The sequence below is a fragment of the Periplaneta americana genome, chromosome 2, assembly GCF_040183065.1.
Source record: "Periplaneta americana isolate PAMFEO1 chromosome 2, P.americana_PAMFEO1_priV1, whole genome shotgun sequence".
In the NCBI taxonomy this organism is placed as follows: Eukaryota; Metazoa; Arthropoda; class Insecta; order Blattodea; family Blattidae; genus Periplaneta; species Periplaneta americana.
Window position 1 is genome coordinate 190644718 of NC_091118.1, and position 21890 is coordinate 190666607.

The 21890-nt window shown below is 35.5% G+C and overlaps 1 protein-coding gene across 1 annotated transcript in view; it reads left to right on the forward strand.

Moving 5' to 3' along the window:
- Positions 1-21890, forward strand: part of LOC138694961 (RNA-binding protein 24-B-like) — a 374943-nt gene that overhangs the window by 217262 nt on the left and 135791 nt on the right. Inside the window, exon 3 of the mRNA XM_069819184.1 lies at positions 2271-2328. Coding sequence (XP_069675285.1) covers positions 2271-2328 — 58 coding nt within the window. The remainder of the gene's footprint in view (positions 1-2270; positions 2329-21890) is intronic.

Sequence of the window (21890 nt, forward strand, 5' to 3'; positions counted from 1 at the left end):
GATATACAAAAAAAAAAAAAAAAATACATACATACATACATACACACACACGAAACGCTAAATGACAAATGTACAAATGCTACAAAATGCAAAATTTCTAATTTCAGATTGCTAAATTTCACCAACCATAAATATCACGCATATTGTGAACAGATATCTATATTGTGGACGAAATTCGAACTTCAGACCGTGGCTTCCACGCAACGCACCCCATCTGTTGCGTAGACCTCATCGTCTCCCAGTTATTAAACGCGCATGCTCTGATGGAACAACGCGTTCGAGATCTGATAAGACTCATTCCTTTGAGGACGAAGGCTAATAAGAAGGGGTAATGATGACAGGACTGCTCAAAGAAGCCCGCCATATCGTAATGCTGTGCAGCAATTCTCTCGAGTGGAGTCGAGATAAGTTAAGAAAGTGTTGACATATCTCAGACACTTCCAGAGCCGCCGCTTCTAAACACCATCCTTCACTCAAGTTATAATAAAAATTCCTCACCTCGCCAAGCTATTCACCTTGTCTTACGCGAGTACTAAAAACATCGTATCAATAGCGTGTAGCTATATATTCGGGGCAGAAGACTGACTTGTGCGCGCCAGGCTTGTTTAACTCCTACCATTCTCGAAAGAGAGACATGGCGACTGACTAGTTATAGTGTTTCTTGTATATTTCTTTTTATTTTTTTAACTATTTACTTTGATCCAAATGTCTCACGATAGCCTATATCAGTGATGTCAAAGCAAGCACATTTTTCTGACCTTGACGTCGTGCGCGGGCAGTAAGCGCTAAGTATGGAAAGAGGAAGGGTTGTGTATATGAATAAGCAACCTGTTGGATTAAGAAAACAGTGGTGCACAAACTTCAAACGGAACGTGAAATTTTATGTCATTATTTTTATAGGCTTCTTTCTGGTTGATATTATGTATATCGTCTGTAAAACAAAAGTACTAACACTGATTTCTTAATATTGCACTTGTGTTTTAAATCTTAATAACATAATAGAGAGTTAAGAAGGAATATTCACTTAAATTCCATAGTAGTATAATATTATGCTGTATTAAGTGGATGAAACACAACATTCATAAAGAAAGTGATATTCCAAAGAAAGACCTTGAGTATGAAATGATAAGTTGGAATTTATATTGATGGTATCTTTAGCCTTACAAAAGTAATCAATAAACTAATCAAAACAATATTACAGTACAAAGCAAAGTTACCTAGGTACTGTATCTGTTTTATTTTATTTTATTGGGTTATTTTACGACGCTGTATCAACATCTCGGTTATTTAGCGTCTGAATGATATGAAGGTGATAATGCCGGTGAAATGAGTCCGGGGTCCAGCACCGAAAGTTACCAAGCATTTGCTCGTATTGGGTTCAGGGAAAACTCCGGAAAAAACCCCAACCAGGTAACTTGCCCCGACCGGGATTCGAACCCGGGCCACCTGGTTTCGAAGCTAGACGCGCTGACCGTTACTCCACAGGTGTGGACATTGTATCTGTTTTAAGAGTAACTAATATTACATAACAAAACTCTTATCGCACTATGCTTTTAAGGTGATATTTGTGAGCAACTTCCTATCATCAGAGTATTGAATTATTTTCTCGAAATCTGCTGAAGCTATAGAGCTGACATTTTTACAACACATGGGCACGTATCTTTTGCTTATGATGTAACAGTAGTTGCTTTGTTAATTCATTTCCTTACAAACAGTTTCCATGCGAATATTTTCAAATTTTCAATACACTATCTTCAGTAATACGTATTTACGGTATATTAGATTTACGAAAACATTCTGTAAGGCTACTAAATAAATATGCCTATACCTGAAAATTTCACTTTTCTATACGAAAAGTTAAGCAAGTATTTCTTTGAATAAAAATTAAACTTGTGAAAAATGAGCATTAAAATTAAAACTTACATTCTTATAATGCACTTATATTTCTCAGGCAAATTTAAAAATTAACATGGATACAGTTTTAATTAGTTCTCTTCCCCTTTATCTATTGAATCAGTGCTCGCCATCCCTGAATATAGCTCGACCAAGCGGCATATACTACCTCTTTCGTCTGTCTCTTTCCTTTCCGCTGTAAAGCGCTCAGGCTCTCCTGGGCTCTAAAGCGCGCGCTTGTTCCTGTGGGCATCAATTGACATGCCTGGCCTATATGTAAAATAACAGTCGATAAAGTGTACATCAAAAATATTGCTTCATGAAAATACTGACATGGGTACGAGGTTCGCTAATCTGTATCTTTTCTTGCATTTCAGGCTTCCCATTCCCTGGAATTCGGGCCGGCTACCCCACTGTTCTACCAAGCCAGTACGGGTAAGATGTCACATGTAGCTACCAAAACCATGTCTAACACGGAATTGTGGTGAACCATGTAAAGTGTTATGTAAAAATGTACTTACCCAGTTGAGAATGTGGTCGCATGCCGAAGAGACGGCAGCCTCTGCAGCCCTAGCTGCGATCCGTTGTATGGGTCCTGCAAAAGAGAACATGTGACAATGTAGTCAATATTGACATGGGGTTTGTTGAGTGATCACTTCAGTAGACAGGGAAGCAGGAGCATAGTGTAATCATATTGCGTTAGATGTGCTCTATTGTTCACGGTGAAATTTTATGCTTATTTAACAGTGCTTTGACATTCACTGTGAACGCAGGAACGTAATACAGGGTGTTTCCGGGCTAGTGTTACAAACTTTCAGGGATGATGGGGAAGGGCACATGTATCAATTTGAGATAAGGAACCCTGGTCCGGAAATGACCGACAAGGAGAGTACACGCTCTGTATATCATCGAATGGAATAAGATTGTGTGAGATGAAAGTACAAGACGTACTGTTTAAAGTCATACCTGGTATGGATGACCAATGACCCCTCGTTTAGAAAATATTAGCTATTTTGTGTGACCTACTTCTGTTAGGAGCCTAATAGGGAAGCATTAGACTATGTAACAGCGTAGCTCATATGGTTGGGTGCTGAGTTTTTATCCAGGCAACCTGAGTTCGAATCTTAACTGGTCCTATATTTTTTTTTCTTTTAATAATGATTAATAGTGTGATCACAGTTATCTATTTACATATATCATATTTCTCAATGTATTGAACGCTTCATCATGTTTCAAACAAACTAATAATTAACTAACAATGTATTGTAAAGGATAAACAATGAAATATTGCTCACGTAGGCAGGTAAGCTGTGTCACTGGTGTCTGTTCTGTTTCTATTCCAATTCATTTTGTACATGATTCATTATGATAAATGTCATAAAACCACACAAAACATATATATTTACTGCACCATGCACAGCAAATGAAAGAAGGTTGTCCAGTCACACACATTTTTCGACCCTTCTGCTGCGAAACAGACATCCTTCACAAGCACAAACACTTTTCATTCGTTTATTAATTTTGATGCATACCACGCATATTTCAACATGGCTTTGAATATAGGAGCTGACAACTGAAAGTGAATTAAAATAATAATAATAATAATAATAATAATAATAATAATAATAATAATAATAATAATATCAAGCTTTAAAAAATGAGAAGGCATTAGGATGCGAACTCAGGTTGCCTAGATGACAACTCAGCACCGAACCATATGAGCTACGCCGTTACACAGTTTAATGCTTCCCTATTAGGCACCCAACGGAAGTATGTCACAAACAATAGCTTATATTTCCAAAACGATGGGTCATTGACCACCCATACCAGGTATGACTTTAAACAGTACATCTTATACTTTCTTGTCTCAAAATCTTATTTAATTCGGTGATATACAGAGCGTGTCCTCTCCTTATGAGTCGAAAGTTACAAACCAAAATAGTTGTGTGGAAATGAAATAATTTTATTCCTCTGTACACCTTATTTATGTGTATTGATCTGTACATCTTACACATACTGTAGCCTATTCATCTGACGTTGTTTACGTTGTCTACTTACAGTATTCCATTGAGTGCGTTGTCTGAGGGGTGGGGACAAGAAACTACACTAAAGCAATGCAGATAGCGTAATGTGTAACGGACATGGTCGGTCCTGATATGCACATCTGTAGACAGCAGTGTCTGTACAAGTTGCAGTGTCCAGTCGATCAGTCCTAGTGAAATGGAGGAGTACACGAGAGCGGAATATGCAGACCTCATTTTCGAATACGGATGAGCTAATGAGAGCAGTAGACAAGCTCACAGATTGCATCGTACTAAGTGCCCACGTAGGAGACATCCGGCCCATACCATCTTTCCACGACTGTTCCAAAGGTTAAGGGAAGGAGGGCACGTGGTGCGAAATTATAATTCCATTTTCACACAACTACATATTTTTGCTTATAACTTTCGACTCAGTCATTTCCGGACCAGGGTTCCTTATCTCAAATTGATACATGTGCCCTTCGCCATCATCCCTGAAAGTTTGTAACACCAGCACGGGAACACTCTGTATATTTTAAAAATGCAAAGGTAATGGCAGTCTCTCATTTACTGTGAATGCGAGAGAATTTTAAGTTGAAATCCAATCAATTAACAATACTTTATCGTTCACTGCTAACGCAAGAGAAAACATACTGAAGTGTGTTTGGTAAGAATGTCATATTTAGAGTTCAGATTTCTATGACCTAAAAACTCTTGAAATGTGCATGCATTTATGTCCTAAAAATACCAAAATATGGCATAAAACTTAGAAATATGAGTATGACGCAAAATAAGTTAAATATTGTCCAAAAATTCTGTGGTGTTCGGGTAAAGGGGGACAAGTCATTTTTTGTGCAGGTGGAATTTTGTTCCCCAGACGAACACACAAATTAAATTATACAAATGAGTGTGTAAAAATCAAAGAATACTAGCAGTTGTTGTGCTTTATTTGTGTAGAAAATTATTTGCAATAATGGTTCGAAGTTTAACTTTCATTTATCTTCAAACTCATTTTTATGACCTATCTCCCTTTACCCAAACACCACAGAATTACTGTGCTCCCAATCACACCCACAAAGCGTCAATAAAATCTTCATCTTCACCCATACGATTTAAAATCTCCTCACAAAACGCCCTTAGGTTGAGAATATTGCGATGTTTTAATTGATTTACCGCTGCAATTTTGTATGGAAAAAAATATAAAATTTACCCCTCGTAGCCTCAAAACTGTCGTTCATGTACTGTTCTCCAACCAGGAGATCAACCGTGAAAGGAATGTGCTTACTATTGCGTCATCTATTGGAGCGAAGTAGATGGACGATGTTATCGTTATAACGTCAGTTTAAAGACCATGCGCTCTCCTGCATGTGTATGGAGAGATTAAAAGACCAGGAGATCAACAGTGATCTAATTTTGTAACTAGGGTAGTATAAACGTGTGTCTGTCAATGTTATTGTTTGTGCTGTGAGAGTTAGCCAATAGAGAAACGAGTACCCACGTGTGTGACCTTATGACAACTTATGACGTCAACATTCATTCACTGCATTACCCTCCTGCGTTTCATTCCGGAAAGACTTTCTCGTGGTTGGAGCACAGTAAATGTTTTCAATTGCAAAAGCACGTTGTGCACCGATTGGCATTATATTGGCAATAGAATGTGCGCACCGTGTATCGACCTCAGCTTGCTGAGAGATATCGCCTACGGGATGGAAGTGAAATAGTCTTGCAGATTTCCAAGAGTCAATAGCTCATGTTTTATGTAACAAAAGACCATAATATGATATTTGTCGAAAGTTCACAGTTTTTTTTTTTTCAGAAAAAAAAATGTTTCCCCTCACCAAATGTTTAACACCCTCTTATTCGGTAACTATTGCGAACAGGATCGTGATTTTTGTCCATATTGATAGGAAATGTAATGAAGAATAATTTGTCCCTCTGGCGTATTTCAATAGCGTGGACTGTTCTCGTGTAAATTTAAAGTTGAGGACCTCTAATTTCAAGCAGGGTTTAAGCTACAGTCACATTTGTCGCATTTTGCTACTCGACGTCTAAAAATGCAACAACCTTTGAACGTAAATGTGCAAAAATGCAACAACCACATTGTACTTCAGAAATGAAGACGGTAATGGAGAAAATGAAATCAGAGATGTGTATGAACTAATCTGAATGTAAATGAAATGCTAATAGCATGGACAATGCTCAAAAAGTTATTGAGCAATAGATGTTCAGGAATTGATTTTAAAGAGTTGGTGCAATTCATGTAAGTTAAGAGAACAATTTCTTCTAGTTGATTTATATAATTCCATCGCATACTGTAAATTGTAAGTGAGGATTTAGTTGCATGAATCTTGTAAAAACTGGAATTAGAAACCGTCCTTCAGTAAAAATATTTAGCATTCTGCTACTAGTAAAGAATTTCATTGTTTAGAGTACCCATAAAATAACGTTTTTAATGTGATATAAATTCAACAGTAATTGATTGTAAACATACCTACGTCTTATAATTTATTTACATAAGTAAGGGAGAGTCGGGTAGTATCAGACATCGAGTAATATCGGACAGTGAGTTTCTTTCATCTCCCACACGATGATAGTACCTGATTGACATGGTTACGTTTCTGTGATGTCGCATAGAGAAACGTAACCATGTCATTCAGGTACTACCATATGGTGGTAGATGAAAGAAACGCACTGTCCGATACTACCCGACTCTCCCCTATATCTATAGTGTGATAAGATGGATTGAAAGTAATAAAACTCCAAGAAACAAATTACATAACTTTTTGCTTCTCCATACTTCATTAATTTTATCTTTCTGCACAATTATTTGTAATATTGCACAAGCATTTCTCAATTTTCACAGCTTGGGGGTTGGGCGAAGGCCTAACAACCCATCACCGTAAAAAACAGGTTGTTACGAAACCTTACAGTAAGCCTCGGAATGGGACTGATTCTCAGGCACGACCACAGCAAAGGAATTCAAATATCTTGGAGCAACAGTAACAAATATAAATGACACTCGGGAGGAAATTAAACGCAGACTAAATATGGGAAATGCCTGTTGTAATTCGGTTGAGAAGCTTTTGTCATCTAGTCTTCTGTCAAAAAGTCTGAAAGTTAGAATTTATAAAACAGTTATATTACCGGTTGTTCTGTATGGTTGTGAAACTTGGACTCTACTTTGAGAGAGGAACAGAGATTAAGGGTGTTTGAGAATAAGGTTCTTAGAAAAATATTTGGGGCTAAGAGGGATGAAGTTACAGGAGAATGGAGAAAGTTACACAACGCAGAGCTGCACGCATTGTATACTTCACCTGACATAATTAGGAACATTAAATCCAGACGTTTGAGATGGGCAGGACATGTAGCACGTATGGGCGAATCCAGAAATGCATATAGAGTGTTAGTTGGGAGGCCGGAGGGAAAAAGACTTTTGGGGAGGCCGAGACGTAGATGGGAAGATAATATTAAAATGGATTTGAGGGAGGTGGGATATGATGATAGAGAATAGATTAATTTTTCTCAGGATAGGGACCGATGGCGGGCTTATGTGAGGGAGGCAATGAACCTCCGGGTTCCTTAAAAGCCAGTAAGTAAGTAAGTATAATTTTTCATTTGTGCATTTTTGCGAGAATTATTTAATTTTTAGCTAAAACCCCGATTTCAAGCCACTGCACGTTGAGACAAGTGGCAACGTTGAGGCAGAGAGCAGCTCACCTACCGAGACGCACTGAAATCGTTGACCTCTGACATCTGTATCACGAGTGGAGTTTGTTAGCTGCGATGTTGCCGGACTGCTGAAACTTGATACTTAATTTTCTAATTAACCGTGCATTTAATCACAATACGTAATATAGGATTTCTGTTCATTTAAGAGTACCCTATCGTCCCTTTCAGTCTGTAAGGTTATTTCACTTCCACCCAGTATACACTCCTCTGCAGAACTCCATATTTGTAAAGCGCCTATGGACACATTTCGAAGCAATCCCTAGATCCTGCAAGTACATAGTGGTAGTTATGGAGAGAACTTCTTACTTCAGCAATTATTTCCCCCCCCCCCCGACTATTCGATTGGTGGCCATTAATCATCGCCATGTCTCGGCACACACAGTACCAAGGAACTACATGTCATGTTGTTGTTCAATTGACATCAATACTTGCGAGCTTGTGTAACGAAAAGAAACTCTTACATCGAAATTACACAGCAAACACCGGAGCGCTACTTTCTTGAAATATGCTATTAATTGCTCCGTGGACAGAAGTTGGACGACTTTTTTTATTAGTGGTAAGGCTAACGGACATGGACAGTTTTAGTGCTATTACTTACATTCTAAATACATGAAGTATCCTTCACATAATAATTAAACGAAATCGGAAATGAATCAATTATTCTAGCAATCTTTTAGATTAGAGTGAAACGTGTTGCAAACAGTGTGGAAACAATTGTGTTAACAGTTTTAGATTAACTGAGTTATTTTGTTTAGATCTAATATTATCATCACTAGAGTTGAGATTTCTATGTAAATACATATTGTAATCCTCGTCATGTAAATGCTCAGAAAATATTGTAGATATATCAACGAATTAATATTAATGCATATTAATTTTATGATTTAGGAATTTTCTTCGATCCTTAAGGTTCAATTTAGGATTTTCTAGGTTCAACAGAATTTACGTAATCTTACGACCATAATTCGGAAAATTATCAACAGTAATCTCACTAGAGGTTTTGATTTATCTAGAGAAAATCAAAACTCAAGTGCCATTTAATTAATTATTATACGACTAGAAGAAAGTAGGCCTATGTAAAGATTAGAAGAAATGAAGTACTCTAAGACAATAAAATATTAATTGACTTACTGAAATTCTATTTCACTAATGTTAGCTTTACAAGAACGTTTGAACGGAGCCGCCATTTTCAGTTGACTGTCTATGCTGTAAACAAATGACGATCACAAAGCATGTTTTTTAGTACCGTAAAGAATTTGCAGTTTGAAATGTTGGCAAACAAACAAACAAATGGTCGGGAGGTGATAAAAACACAAGTACCGGTATATAAAGATTAGAAGAAATAAAGAACTCTACTTACTTACTTAATGGCTTTTAAGGAACCCGGAGGTTCATTGCCGCCCTTACATAAGCCCGCCATTGGTCCCTATCCTGAGCAAGATTAATCCAGTCTCTACCACCATATCCTACCTCCCTCAAATCCATTTTAATATTATCTTCCCATCTACGTCTCGGGCCCCCCAAAGGTCTTTTGCCCTCCGGCCTCCCAACTAACACTCTATGTGCATTTCTGGATTCGCCCATATGTGCTACATGTCCTGCCCATCTCAAACGTCTGGATTTTATGTTCCTAATTATGTCAGGTGAAGTATACAATGCGTGCAGCTCTGTGTTGTGTAACTTTCTCCATTCTCCTGTAACTTCATCCCTCTTAGCCCCTAATATTTTCCTAAGAACCTTATTCTCAAACACCCTTAATCTCTGTTCCTCTCTCAAAGTGAGAGTCCAAGTTTCACAACCATACAGAACAACCGGTAAAATAAAAAAATCTAATACAATAAAATAGGTATTAATTGACTTACTAAAATTCTATTTCACTAATGTTACCTTCATCAAAATGTTTTAACGGAGCCGCCATTTTCAGTCGACTATCTATGCGGGAAACAAATTACGATCGCAAAGCATGTGTTATAGTACCGTAAAGAATCTACAGTATTAAAAATGTTATCAGACAAAGAAACAAATGCTAGGGTAATGATAAAAACAAACAAATGCTAGGGAAGCGATAAAAGTAAACAAATGCTAGGGAAGCGATAAAATTAAACAAATGCTAGGGAAGCGATAAAATTGTGCGATAAGCAGGCATGATTGGTTGAAAGACGTACATTCGTACCGTTTTATTGGTCAAAAGTAGTGTGACGTAGTAAAAGTGTAATAGTGTAAGAAATTGTGAGTTTTGAAGTAAGGAAAAAATATTTAAAAAAAAACCTATAAATCCGGTCCCTAGTCATTAGCTACCATAAACATCCACTTGTAACAGGATTCTGTTCGTATGTTGAGCACGATGCAAGACGAATGCTTAAGGGGAGAGAATGGTATTTTTTGGTGAAAAATGAGTAAATTTAAAAAAAAAATCTTTAAAATACTCTGTGATGAGTGTGGAATGCATAGCATAACATTTTGTGGGTATTTGTGCCCTTATCGGATGGTGAGTCGCCATTTTTAAACTTCCTGCTTTATGGATTTTTAAATCACTCGCCCACTTTTATTGTTGTTTTCGGTAAATTGAATTTAAAAAAAAAATTGTTCTTTAAAATACCCTTTGATATGTGTGGAATGCATTGCATAACATTTTGTGGGTATTTGTGCCCTTATCGGATGTTGAGACGTCATTTTTAAACTTCCTGCGCTATGGATTTTTGAATCACACGCCCACTTTTATCGGTTTCCAGTAACTTCATTTCTTTTGCTACATTGCCAGACAAAAATAGATATAATTTCTGAACTATTAAAGATACATGCATGACATTTAGAACACACAGTCTTTAGACTATTAGGAAACTTTTTTCTATAACAGAATTTTGTTAATTGATTTCATTTTAAAAATACGTCCGTTTGTTTGCAAGAAAGGAAATCAGAAAATTGTTATTAAATTTTAATTGTTTATTTTACAAACGTAGGGACTAATATAAAAATTCTGTTATAGACAGTTTGTAGAACATGCTTTTGCAAATACATTGTAAAAACTGTTTGAATATATCTTTAAAAACGGTTTAGATATATCGGTTTTAATACAATCCTGAATTGGGCATTTTTTTTTTCAAATTTGGGCCCCAAATAATTTTTTTTATCCATGACCATAACGAAAAACATGCCTTTACTAAATACTTTTGCGTTTGTAAAGTAGGCTTTTATTCAACATTACTTTATTTCACTAGTGAGATAAAGACTTTACCTCACAGTTTGTACTTTATCTCACAGTTCATTAGTACTTTCCTAGTACCCGGGTACACACGTATACTTTTCCATTGAACTATTACTCAAGAAGTTAATATATTAGTTACTAGATGTAATTACTTCTACTTCTTTATTACCATTTCTTAAATATACATACACTCAATCTCCTTCTCTTTTCTCTATCTACTACGTCGTAATTTGTACATTACATCCATAGCTAATATGCATCTTTTTAAAATTTTGTAATAATTTACCTTTTGGGATGCGAGGAGACTTGAACCTGCAAAGTTGAGTTTATAGGATTTTAAAACAACACGCGTTAGCTAACTGAGCTAAACAGACACGATGATTAATTAAGTTTTAATATTCCTTTTAAGTTTACAGAAGTAAAATGTGAAATTATTTTAATCACATTAGTCCCGTGAACACTTCTAAATAATCCCTGAAACTACAAAAAGACGAAAATACACGTTTAAAGTGAAAATAGTAATATACGTTACAAGAGCGGTATGTTGACGTTTTCATGGTCGAGGAAAAGATTGAAAAAGCGAAATGTAGTTGAGCTTTTTTAATTTCCGAGAACATGAAAACAAACATACCGCTCGTGTATCGTACATTATTTTGTGCGAAGGTCGTTTATTACATACCTGAAAGACGAATTTCTAATTAGTTGTAATGAAATCTGCATGTTGGTTTGTGTTTAATGACGCCAACTTCGGAACACCAAAATATCTTTCAACATTGTAAAATGTTTTCTGTGTTTACTATACTCCAGCAGGCCGTGATATACGCCTGTCTTTTTTTTTCCCCCGGTCTATAAATGCGAACTTAAAACAAACGGTAAGGTTATGTAAAGATTTATTTTTCATTTTAATATTTTAACAATATTATTTATATAACATATTGCAGTAATAACATCGGCATCTGGAATCTCGTTGATTTTTTCACGGCTTCCTTAATGTTACTTGTATCAGGAATGCATTAAGTTTCGTGGAGTAGTAGACTTTACTTAATTTTTGCAAATATTTAAAAACAATAATTAACATTGCAATTTAGGTGAAATTGCAGTGGTAAGTTTCCAATTTATAATTATTACTATGTTAAACGTCTCTAAAAGTAATATGTTAAAAGCCTAAAGCAGTAAAATGAATGTCGCGCTTAAGCGTAAGAAGAGGGAAATTGTTATGTGTGTTACGTTGGGAATACTGAATGTGGTATTTCACACTTACCGCGTATTGGTTCTGTGCGGAAAACAAGCAAATACGCACGATCTCGCACAAAAATATATATTACAATTATATAATTAATAATAATTTGTTATTTATCCAACGCCTTAGATACCATTCTTTACTAATCATGGCCTCCTACATCATGACCTACCTAGTACACGTATTGATTCTAAAATCCATGCCATGGTATGTGATTATATGAGGACTTTTTCAACATATTTTCTTTTATAAAACATAATTTTTCGTTATGGTCATGGATAAAATTACGTATGGTACTTGTGAGCGTGATCTTTATTGCGCTCGTGTAATTTAAGCACTCGGCTGACGCCTCGTGCTTAATTCTTTCCACTCGCGCAATAAAGATGCACTTACCTCACAAGTACCATAAATAACTATTTTCAAAATATTTTTATTTGGTTCAGTTGCCACAGCTATGAGCTCTCCACATACAAAAAATTAATATTTTACACCAAAAAGGAAAAAAAGTTTTAAAAAATACCATCCTCTCCCATTAAGCAACCCAGGAAAAGCACAACAAGGGTCCCCTCTCACCTAGTACCTGTGGAAGAGGGTATAGCAAGCGTTCTCTGCCGGGCGTTCAACCCACTTTCGCCTCTATTAGTGACAACAATATTAGTGTAGTAAACTACAAAATACATAATATATCTGGCAGGAACTTCCTGAGGATATCACTGTATGTGAAAATTACGGGGGGTTTGAAACTCATATCAATAAATTACAGCGAATTTAGTTATTTCGGCATTGTAAATTCCGAATTTGGGAACTCGAGGCGAGAATGTGCATTAACAGCACTGAAGCTATGTTTAGCCAAAGTAGAGGCAGCAGCTATTGTGACAGAGACCAGATCTAGCACGTCTATATTTAGAGGACACATCTATCTCAGACAGGTCAACTCTTATAGATTGGCAATTCAGTGTCTTGTCTACGAGAGAGATCTTTAACCCGGAGCCACTGAAAAATCAAGCGTTTTACTACTATAGCAGTACAGTTATTAATTACGTCATTGGTGTCCAAAGTTCAGGATAGTGGATAATACCTACAGATGTATTCGGGGCACTATGAATGCATTTAACATATGAAAACATTAGAAGAATTCTAACTTTTATTATGGTTAGCTTATGAAGAGGATTGTAAGTTTTTAAACCTATGTTGGAGCTGAATTACTTCGACGATCCGAGATCTATTTACAGGTTAAATAAGTTGTACATTCATTCAGTTTAGCACGTCTCCAGAAGTTTTGTGTCAGAGAAATTATTTAAACAAATATGAGTAGAATTTAAAACTTTGTCAGTCAACAAGATTAATGGCCGGTTTTTCCAAGTATTGTTAGAAAATTTAACGACTGTTAAACTCTAAACAGTTTCTTAATTAATACAATTGTATGTTTTCAACACCAGTTTGGTTTAACAGATTGTTAACAGTTTGTTAATTTTAAATGTAGGATTTCGGGCAGTTAATTCGTTTAACAGTTAGTTAAATATGGCCGATGTCTCCACAGCTGTTCAAACAGAAGTTGCGAAATTAATATTTTATGTCTCTCTGTAGGGAATGTTTAGCATATGACTGGTAATATAACATTTAAAAAATACTTTGGACTGTTTAAATACATCAGTGTTATTTTATTCCTTTCGTATTTCGTATCCATAATAGCAATGAGGAAATATAACCTTACTTTGTAATTATTATTCAGCACGTCACCTACAACTTTCATTTGTCAACAGTTTGTTTATGGAGCGTGGCCTACTATAACAGGTTGTCATTTTATGCAAGTTTCATGACTCACTATATAATATAGAATTTAAAGATTAATTTTAGCCAATCAAAAATTGTCTTATATGTGTAGAATCATTACCAATTGCTGTTGAGTAGTTAAAATAGTGCTAACAGACGTTATAGTTAAGTGATGGTTATCTTAAACAAAATTATGTTGAACAAATGGAAAATACATTAACAAAGCGTTAAAAATAAACAGACTGTTAATTTAACATTCGTTAAGCAAAATTAAACATTACTTGGACACTCTGGCTATAAGAGTTTCAAGGTATCTATATTAATTATGTAGCGTACTATGTAAAAGTATTACGTCCGTAGTCTTTATGGAAGTAGTGCAGAATAAGTTAAAACTGTATTTCTTTGAAACTTAAATTTTTTATGTACAGTAGTGGCAAAAAAACCGGACCGACCCTTGTAGCTGATTTCAGAGCCTTGTTCACTCCAGAGCACGATAGACTGGTAACTAAGGCTTTCGTGGTTCGAATCCTGTCTGGGAATGAAACTTTTCTTTGTTCCTTATTCAAATTTTATTCCCAATACTTTTCGATTGCTGGTAAAATTCATGTTCTGGGAATAATAATTTAATTAAGTAGTAAAATATCGCTGCAATCGATAGTAATTATAAAATATAGTCCGGGTCAGCTTACTTCATACCGTAAAGGCGAAACCTAACCATTTTCCCTATTACTACATATGCTAGTGGATTGTGGTGATTTTCTAGTTTGCAGGTTGAATTTTATTTTGCCAACTTCGTTTCGAATTTCGATACTGAGAAATACTACAAATAGTAGTGATTTTGTAACTGGTATGTTGGCAGCTGAGACAAAGGTTGTCGGTACTGGAGTTTCCTGAAATTAAAATTGTACTACATTTCGTACCCAGTTAATGGAAGCTAGTGAAATTTGAACATACTAATAATTAATTAATATCAGTATTAATATTAACACATAATAGTTATTTTATGTGTTGCCTTGTGGTTATAATTCAAGACTACAGTTAGGTAAGTTTTCGAAGCGAGTACTGATAATTTCATGTGGTCGAACAAAATACATTTTTAGGTTAGATCTCGTGAATCACTTGTTTAGTCAAACCAATGAATTTCATTTTGTCAGACAAAATACCTAACATGTTGATCCCTTTTTCGTATAGTTTGCCTACGAAAATATGTTATAAATTATTGAATTATTTAGAATAACCTTCCAACATAAACATAAAATACGGTAAGTATGTAAGTCATTCAGTACGTAGGATCGTGTGATATCTGGTAACAGTTGGCAACACTGACAAGACGGCAATATTTGCTGTTTAGGAACTGTTCTTACGTGACCCTTACTATAGGTATTGACGGAAGAGGGCAAATCGTGGTAAATAAAAAAAAAATTGCTATTAAAATGTTTATGAAATATGGAAATTTTACCAAAATATTGTGAAATATGAAAACTTGTTAATGTTAATTGTATTCTTCACAATATCTTGAATAAAAAAATCCCTCTTCACATACCACTAACAGGAATGGTTTTGAGTATGAAATTCCATGTTTTGCCTGTCTTTAAACATGACCAACATAGATAGGAAGAAAACTATAGGCCTACTACAATGCATGAACAGATATGTCGACCTATACTTGTTTTTTTGAAAGATGGGACATGACAGTTAAGCGGCCGAGCTTGGAACTACAGTGCCATGTTGCCAATATGGACTACCATTCTGCCAGCTGATGGAAGCTAGCAATTGACATTAAGATGGCTGACGTTAAAACATTCATTGACAATTGACGCGAAGGTAAGAAAACAATACAAAAATCGACAGAGAATCAAAGACGAAACGTACCAATGCTAACACTGTGTGCACAATAAATGTTTCCAAGAGAGCTATTAAGCATTCGCCATGTGGGAATGATAAGTTTGGCAACTCAACCGTTGTTACCATAGCAACAGACCTACCATGCTATGTGACATTCAGTTGTTTTTCCGATCGCAATGAGCGTATTCCGAATCTCACCGGTGAGCAATCCGATGGCATCACGGTGTTCCGAATTCCACCGAAGACGTCATTGATGCTCCACCGGTGTCGCACCGGTGCCATCAACTTGCAGAGGTGGTGGCAGTCTCCATCAGCCGGCATCAGTGAATCTGATTGGTTCTTGTATAGGGCGGGAATTAGCAGACGAATAACATCGTGCACTGTTGTGTCATGGCGGTGTTCTGCTTTAGTTCTGCTGTGTTGTTTGTAATGAGCACAACGTAAAAACAATATGTTAATGGCTTATGAGCGAACATGTCAACGGACCAGTTATTACTACCGGTTCAAGAAATAAATTGTTTATGCTATCTTTTCTTTGAACGAGATGGGAGTACGAAAATTTCGCAAAATTTTGCTAGCGTAGCACAGAAAACAACTTGTACAGTCGCCATGACAGCATCAATCCTTCCAGCAGTTTTGTTCCTTATTTCGCTGCAACGTGACGTCATTGATGCCACCGGACCGGTGAGATTCGGAATACGCTGAATGCTCCTGTCATGTCCCATCTTTCAAAAAAACAAGTAGCCTATAGTAAACTGTTGTAGGATGTGGCATGACAAAGTATTGAAGGTTCCAGCTTCAGCTTTCCGTGATAATATGGAGGAGTGCTTCGGAGGAACAGTGACGCTTCCTACATTTCACTTTACACAAATGTCGGGTCACCTTATCGTGAAACTCCTCGCATGTTGCTATGAATGTATTACGAAACGAAACAATAATTTATATACTCCAGTACAAAATGTGTACATAACAAAATGTTTACATGAACTATTTTTTTGTAGTACGGCGTTACTGAGGGATACCTATACAATATTTTCAGAATTCCGTGAAAACTGTTGTTTGGTTGTATCGTGGCATTTCCCAATCACACAGTACATACACGACAGGCAGCATGTATGTACATACTGGTAACGTGGGGGCGGCCTACATTGATGACATCGCTCCATCGTGCATTGGACTAGATATTTAATAACCTATAGATTTGTCTACGTAAACAAATATCATGTCCCAGTCTTGAGTTGTAACATGACAGACTAGATTACAGTTCTAAACACAAGTTATCGTCTTAAATTGCGTTTCAGTGTCATGATTTATCACGATTTACTCGTATATTGTATAAGTTTATGAAACAACGAGTCAAAGTCAGGATAGGAGAAGAACAAGAAAACTCTTTCTTTTTTAGTTATTTAACGACGTTGTATAGCTACTGGGTTATTTAGCGTCGATGGAATTGATGATAGCGAGACGGTATTTTAGCGACATGAGACCGAGAATTCGCCATATATTACCTGATATTCTCCTTACGGTTAATAATAATAATAATTATTATTTATTTATTTTTGCTTTACTAATATGTCTTAATTTCAATAATAATGCATTTATAATAAATTTAGTAGGCATTATAATAGTAATGAATTGATAATGAGTACATGCGACACAATAATGTAACTAAATTGAGGTTGATTATGTAAGCAACTTGTCAAGTTTGTGTTTAAGCAGGTATGCTGTAGTCTTCATTGAAGTTACGCAAACGTTTCTGCTGACAAGGAAATATTGTAAGAAATAAAGACAACCTACATATAGAATGTATCGAGTCAGCTAATTCAGGTTCATGACTTACAGTATGTCGACATCTGATCACCTAATTGGAATAATAAGTTATTATTAAAGTAAGACCTAAATAATTACAATTAAATTGTGAAAAGGATCAGATAAAATAAGGTTTAATGTCTTAATGGTTATCACGATTGGTTTAAACATGCACTAAAACCAGACGTAAGTGCAAGTTTGAACCAATAAATTATTGAGATTTGCGATAAAATAATGAGTCTAGGAAATTCTATATTTAGTATGTAGAACTACATTTGTTTATAGATCTTTTGTTATATTATTAAGTTTTGTACTTGTGAACTATATCAATAAATCAATATGTCAATAATAATTATTATTTATTTATTTAATCTGGCAGAGCTAAGGCCAGTAGGCCTTCTCTTCCGCTCAGCCAGACTCTAATTCTAATAGAATACAATTGGTTACATAGTTATTACATTAATATCTAGACCATAAAACAACATGAAAGTAAATAATGAAAGTTGGATAAGTAATGTTAGTGTCACAATAATAAACATTGGTAAGAAATAATAATAATAATAATAATAATAATAATAATAATAATACCAGCAATAATAATAATAATAATAATAATGAAATAATTTAAATATTTATTCCGTGATATATTTTTTAAGTAGGTTATTTTACGACGCTTTATCAACATCTTAGGTTATTTAGCGTCTGAATGAGATGAAGGTGATAATGCCGGTGAAATGAGTCCGGGGTCCAGCACCGAAAGTTACCCAGCATTTGCTCATATTGGGTTGAGGGAAAACTCCGGGAAAAACCTCAACCAGGTAACTTGCCCCGACCGGGAATAGAACATTCCGTGATATATTAATTATTGATATCTTGTGATACAATTTCACAAATATTTAATGTTTTTTTTTTCTCCAGATAACTTATGGCGTGATAAAACATAATTGGAATTTAGTTTACTCAAGCTCTAATTATGTTTTGAATTAAAAATTATTAAATTTAATCATTTCGAATTTAAAAAAAAAACCATGCTTATTAGGGAATTAAAAAAAATTAGACCCAATCATACTTTACACTATACAAAATTGAATGCCAATTGAAAGCATTTCAGAACAATATGTTCATAAGTATGAGAATAGACAGATTTTGAAGACGTAAATGTGTAGAAAAAATTGAAACCGAGAAAATAGACACCAAAGTTTAAATAAACTGAATTCTGGTAATTTCCAAACTATACAAGCTACAATAATTATTCTTTGCATACTCGTTCTGGACATTACTTGGTACAAACATGCAAATTTTCAAAGCTGTAGTGTAAGTAATATCAGAATTATTAATTATCCATATTAATTTTGTGCGAGATCGTGCGTATTTGCTTGGTTTCCGCACAAAACCAATGCGCGGAAAGTCTAAAATTCCACATTCAATATTCCCAACCTAACACACATAACAATTTCCCTCTTCTTACCGCTTAAGTGACATATTGATTTTACTGCTTTAGGCTTTTAACATATTATTTTTAGAGACGTTCAATATAGTAATAATTATAAATTGGAAACTTACCACTGCAATTTCACCTAAATTGCACTGTTAATTATTGTTTTTAAATATTTGCAAAAATTAAGTAAACTCCACTAAAGTTACTGCATTCGTGATGCAAGTAACATTAAGGAACCGTTGAAAAAATCAACAAGATTCCAGACTCATCATAGACTGGGGGAAAAAAAGACAGACGTATATCACGGCCTGCTGGAGTATAGTAAACACAGAAAACATTTTAAAGCGACAATGTTGAAGATAGATATTTTTGTTTTCCAAAATTGCCGTCATTGAACACAAACCAAGATGGAGATTTCATTGCAACTAATTAGAAATTCCTCTTTCAGGTATGTAATAAACGATCTTCGCACAAAATAATGTACGATACACGAGCGGTATGTTTTCTTTCAATTCTCGGAAATTAAAAAAGCTCAACTACGTTTCGCTTTTTCAAACTTTTCCTCGAACATGAAAATTTCAACATACAGCTCTTGTAACGCATATTACTATTATGTCAATATTTTGATAATGTAGTATAGGAAAGCATACATCCTGAAACTCTGCTATCAGTTGGACACATAATTGTATGTACCGGTACTATCTGAAACGGACTCTCTGTCTGAGTGTGCAAACAATTAGTTAGAAAATTGAGGAAAACCACAGTAATTTTGAAATAGAGGGAGTAGGCGTGACCCAATGTGGCATTTAAGTAGCGCACGACTTAAAAAAATGGAGGCAGGAACACGTGTTCGAAGCGGAATATGCAAATGAAACTTGGCGAAGTGATTCACAACAATATTTAAAATTCATTTGTATTTTTTTAAATGTAAAAATCCAAAAATCGCATTTTTAGGTCATATAGGCCTATACCTATTTTTCAGTTTAGTCTCCCCTTAAGTTGATGTCCTTGGAAGTGCAGAAGCATAGAGGAAGCAAGAAGTAGTTATAACCACGTGTAGAATAATATTACTTTGTACAGGGACATCATTTTATTTTTACTAACATTTTTAATATTAACCTGTCTATACCTTTAGAGAACCGGAAAAACCGCTTGCTCCCCCCTCCAAGACTGGAGTTCGATGATACTGGCGTAAAACACAAATCACTCTACTGGGTATAGGATGGAAGAAAAGTAGTTCATCCATTTACGTAAACTAGGAAATATCGCGATTTTGAGTTTGATAATTTTCATTAGGTTTTTCTTTAATCAAAGTACAGTATTGTATTAAGAATAAGTGTTTTTACTCACGAAGTGAGTTATCCATGCGAACGTATTCATTATGCGGTGTATATTATACTGTCTACAGCACATTAGCGTACAATATAGAGAAAGAAGTTAAATTGAAAAATAATCATAATATGAATATTTAAACACAATTTTGAAAATGGTGGCCGTTCATTTCGATACAGGCTTCAGTTCTTTTGTGCATATTATCGCACTATAGACTATTGCATCTAATTCCAATTGCCAGTTTCGTCCTTCGTACTAGTAACTCATGTTGAAATAATTCTGTACCTACTCTACGTACTGTGAATTCAATCTTCACTTCTGCCCGACCCGAAAATATAAAATTACTCAGACATGCTACCTACTGTCCGTCCAAGTGGTTATGCCGCAGGATTGTATAAAGGGAGGAAATCACGTGACAGTTAATTACTTAACGAGGCCCTTTTATTTAAGTTAAATTAAACAGCTGTATAATATTACGTAAACGTCCAATTCCTAAGAGAAATTAATGTTTTCAGAAAAGAGCTAAGACAGCCCAGCTTTTACAGAGGGGCGAGCAGAAGCAGGTGGGGGAAATCGGGATGCGACGTAGGCAAACGGACAGTACCTGTGCGAAAGTATGATTCAATATTGAAAGCTCTTTCGTCACTGGAAAACGCGAACATATTTCTGGAACGTACTATACTCAGTAACTCAGTACTGCTTACTATCTGCGGTCTTGGTTCTGTGTGGAGTTGGAACTTCCTTAGTAGAAGGGGTGGGAGTGAAGTACATTCAAAAACTCAGGTATAATAAAAATTGAAGTAAAAATAAAATGATGTCCCTGTACCTGACCGGCAATATTACCGAGAGTAACACACAATAGTAGAAGCGCTGAATACTCTGGAACAAGACCACGTGACCAGAACTACACTACTTGTAAATGTCTAGTGTTGGTTCAAAACCTTCACAAAAGTGAGGACACAACTGGTCAATGAACCGAGTTCTTGAAATAGATGTAAAAGAAGGATTAGAGGAAGACCAAAATACATTTAGAATGGCACCATGCGTCAAACAATAACATTACGAGACCTTCAAATAGAATACCCTTAAAAACAAATACATGCAATAATAGAATAGCGACGATGATCTGTGCAATCCCGAGAGAGATCTTCCTGTAGCAAGGGAACAGTGACGTCACAACACTCTTCCACAGGCCCGTACGCCGGTTATGTAGGAACTGAAATGTGCAGATAGAGACAAGAAAAGAGTTGGCTAAAATGTAGCGGGATTTCGATTATTTATATTGTTTGACATAGACTGACGTATGTCATGTCATATAATGACTGATTCGACATAGCCACTAACGGAATTGTTCTTTTCTGTTCCGGTAAGCAATCTCTTAAGGTTGGTTCACAATAAACCGGGAAAGGAAGTGACAACGAGAACGAGAACGGAAATAATGTTAAAATAAATGTATTTAAATGTGAGCATTCACAATTAACTTTCACGTTCCCGTTTTCGGGCATCGGCAAGCTTCTCGTTAATTGTGAATACTCACATTTAAATACATTAATTTTAACAATATTTCCGTTCTCGTTCTCGTTGTCGTTTCCGTTCCCTGTTTAT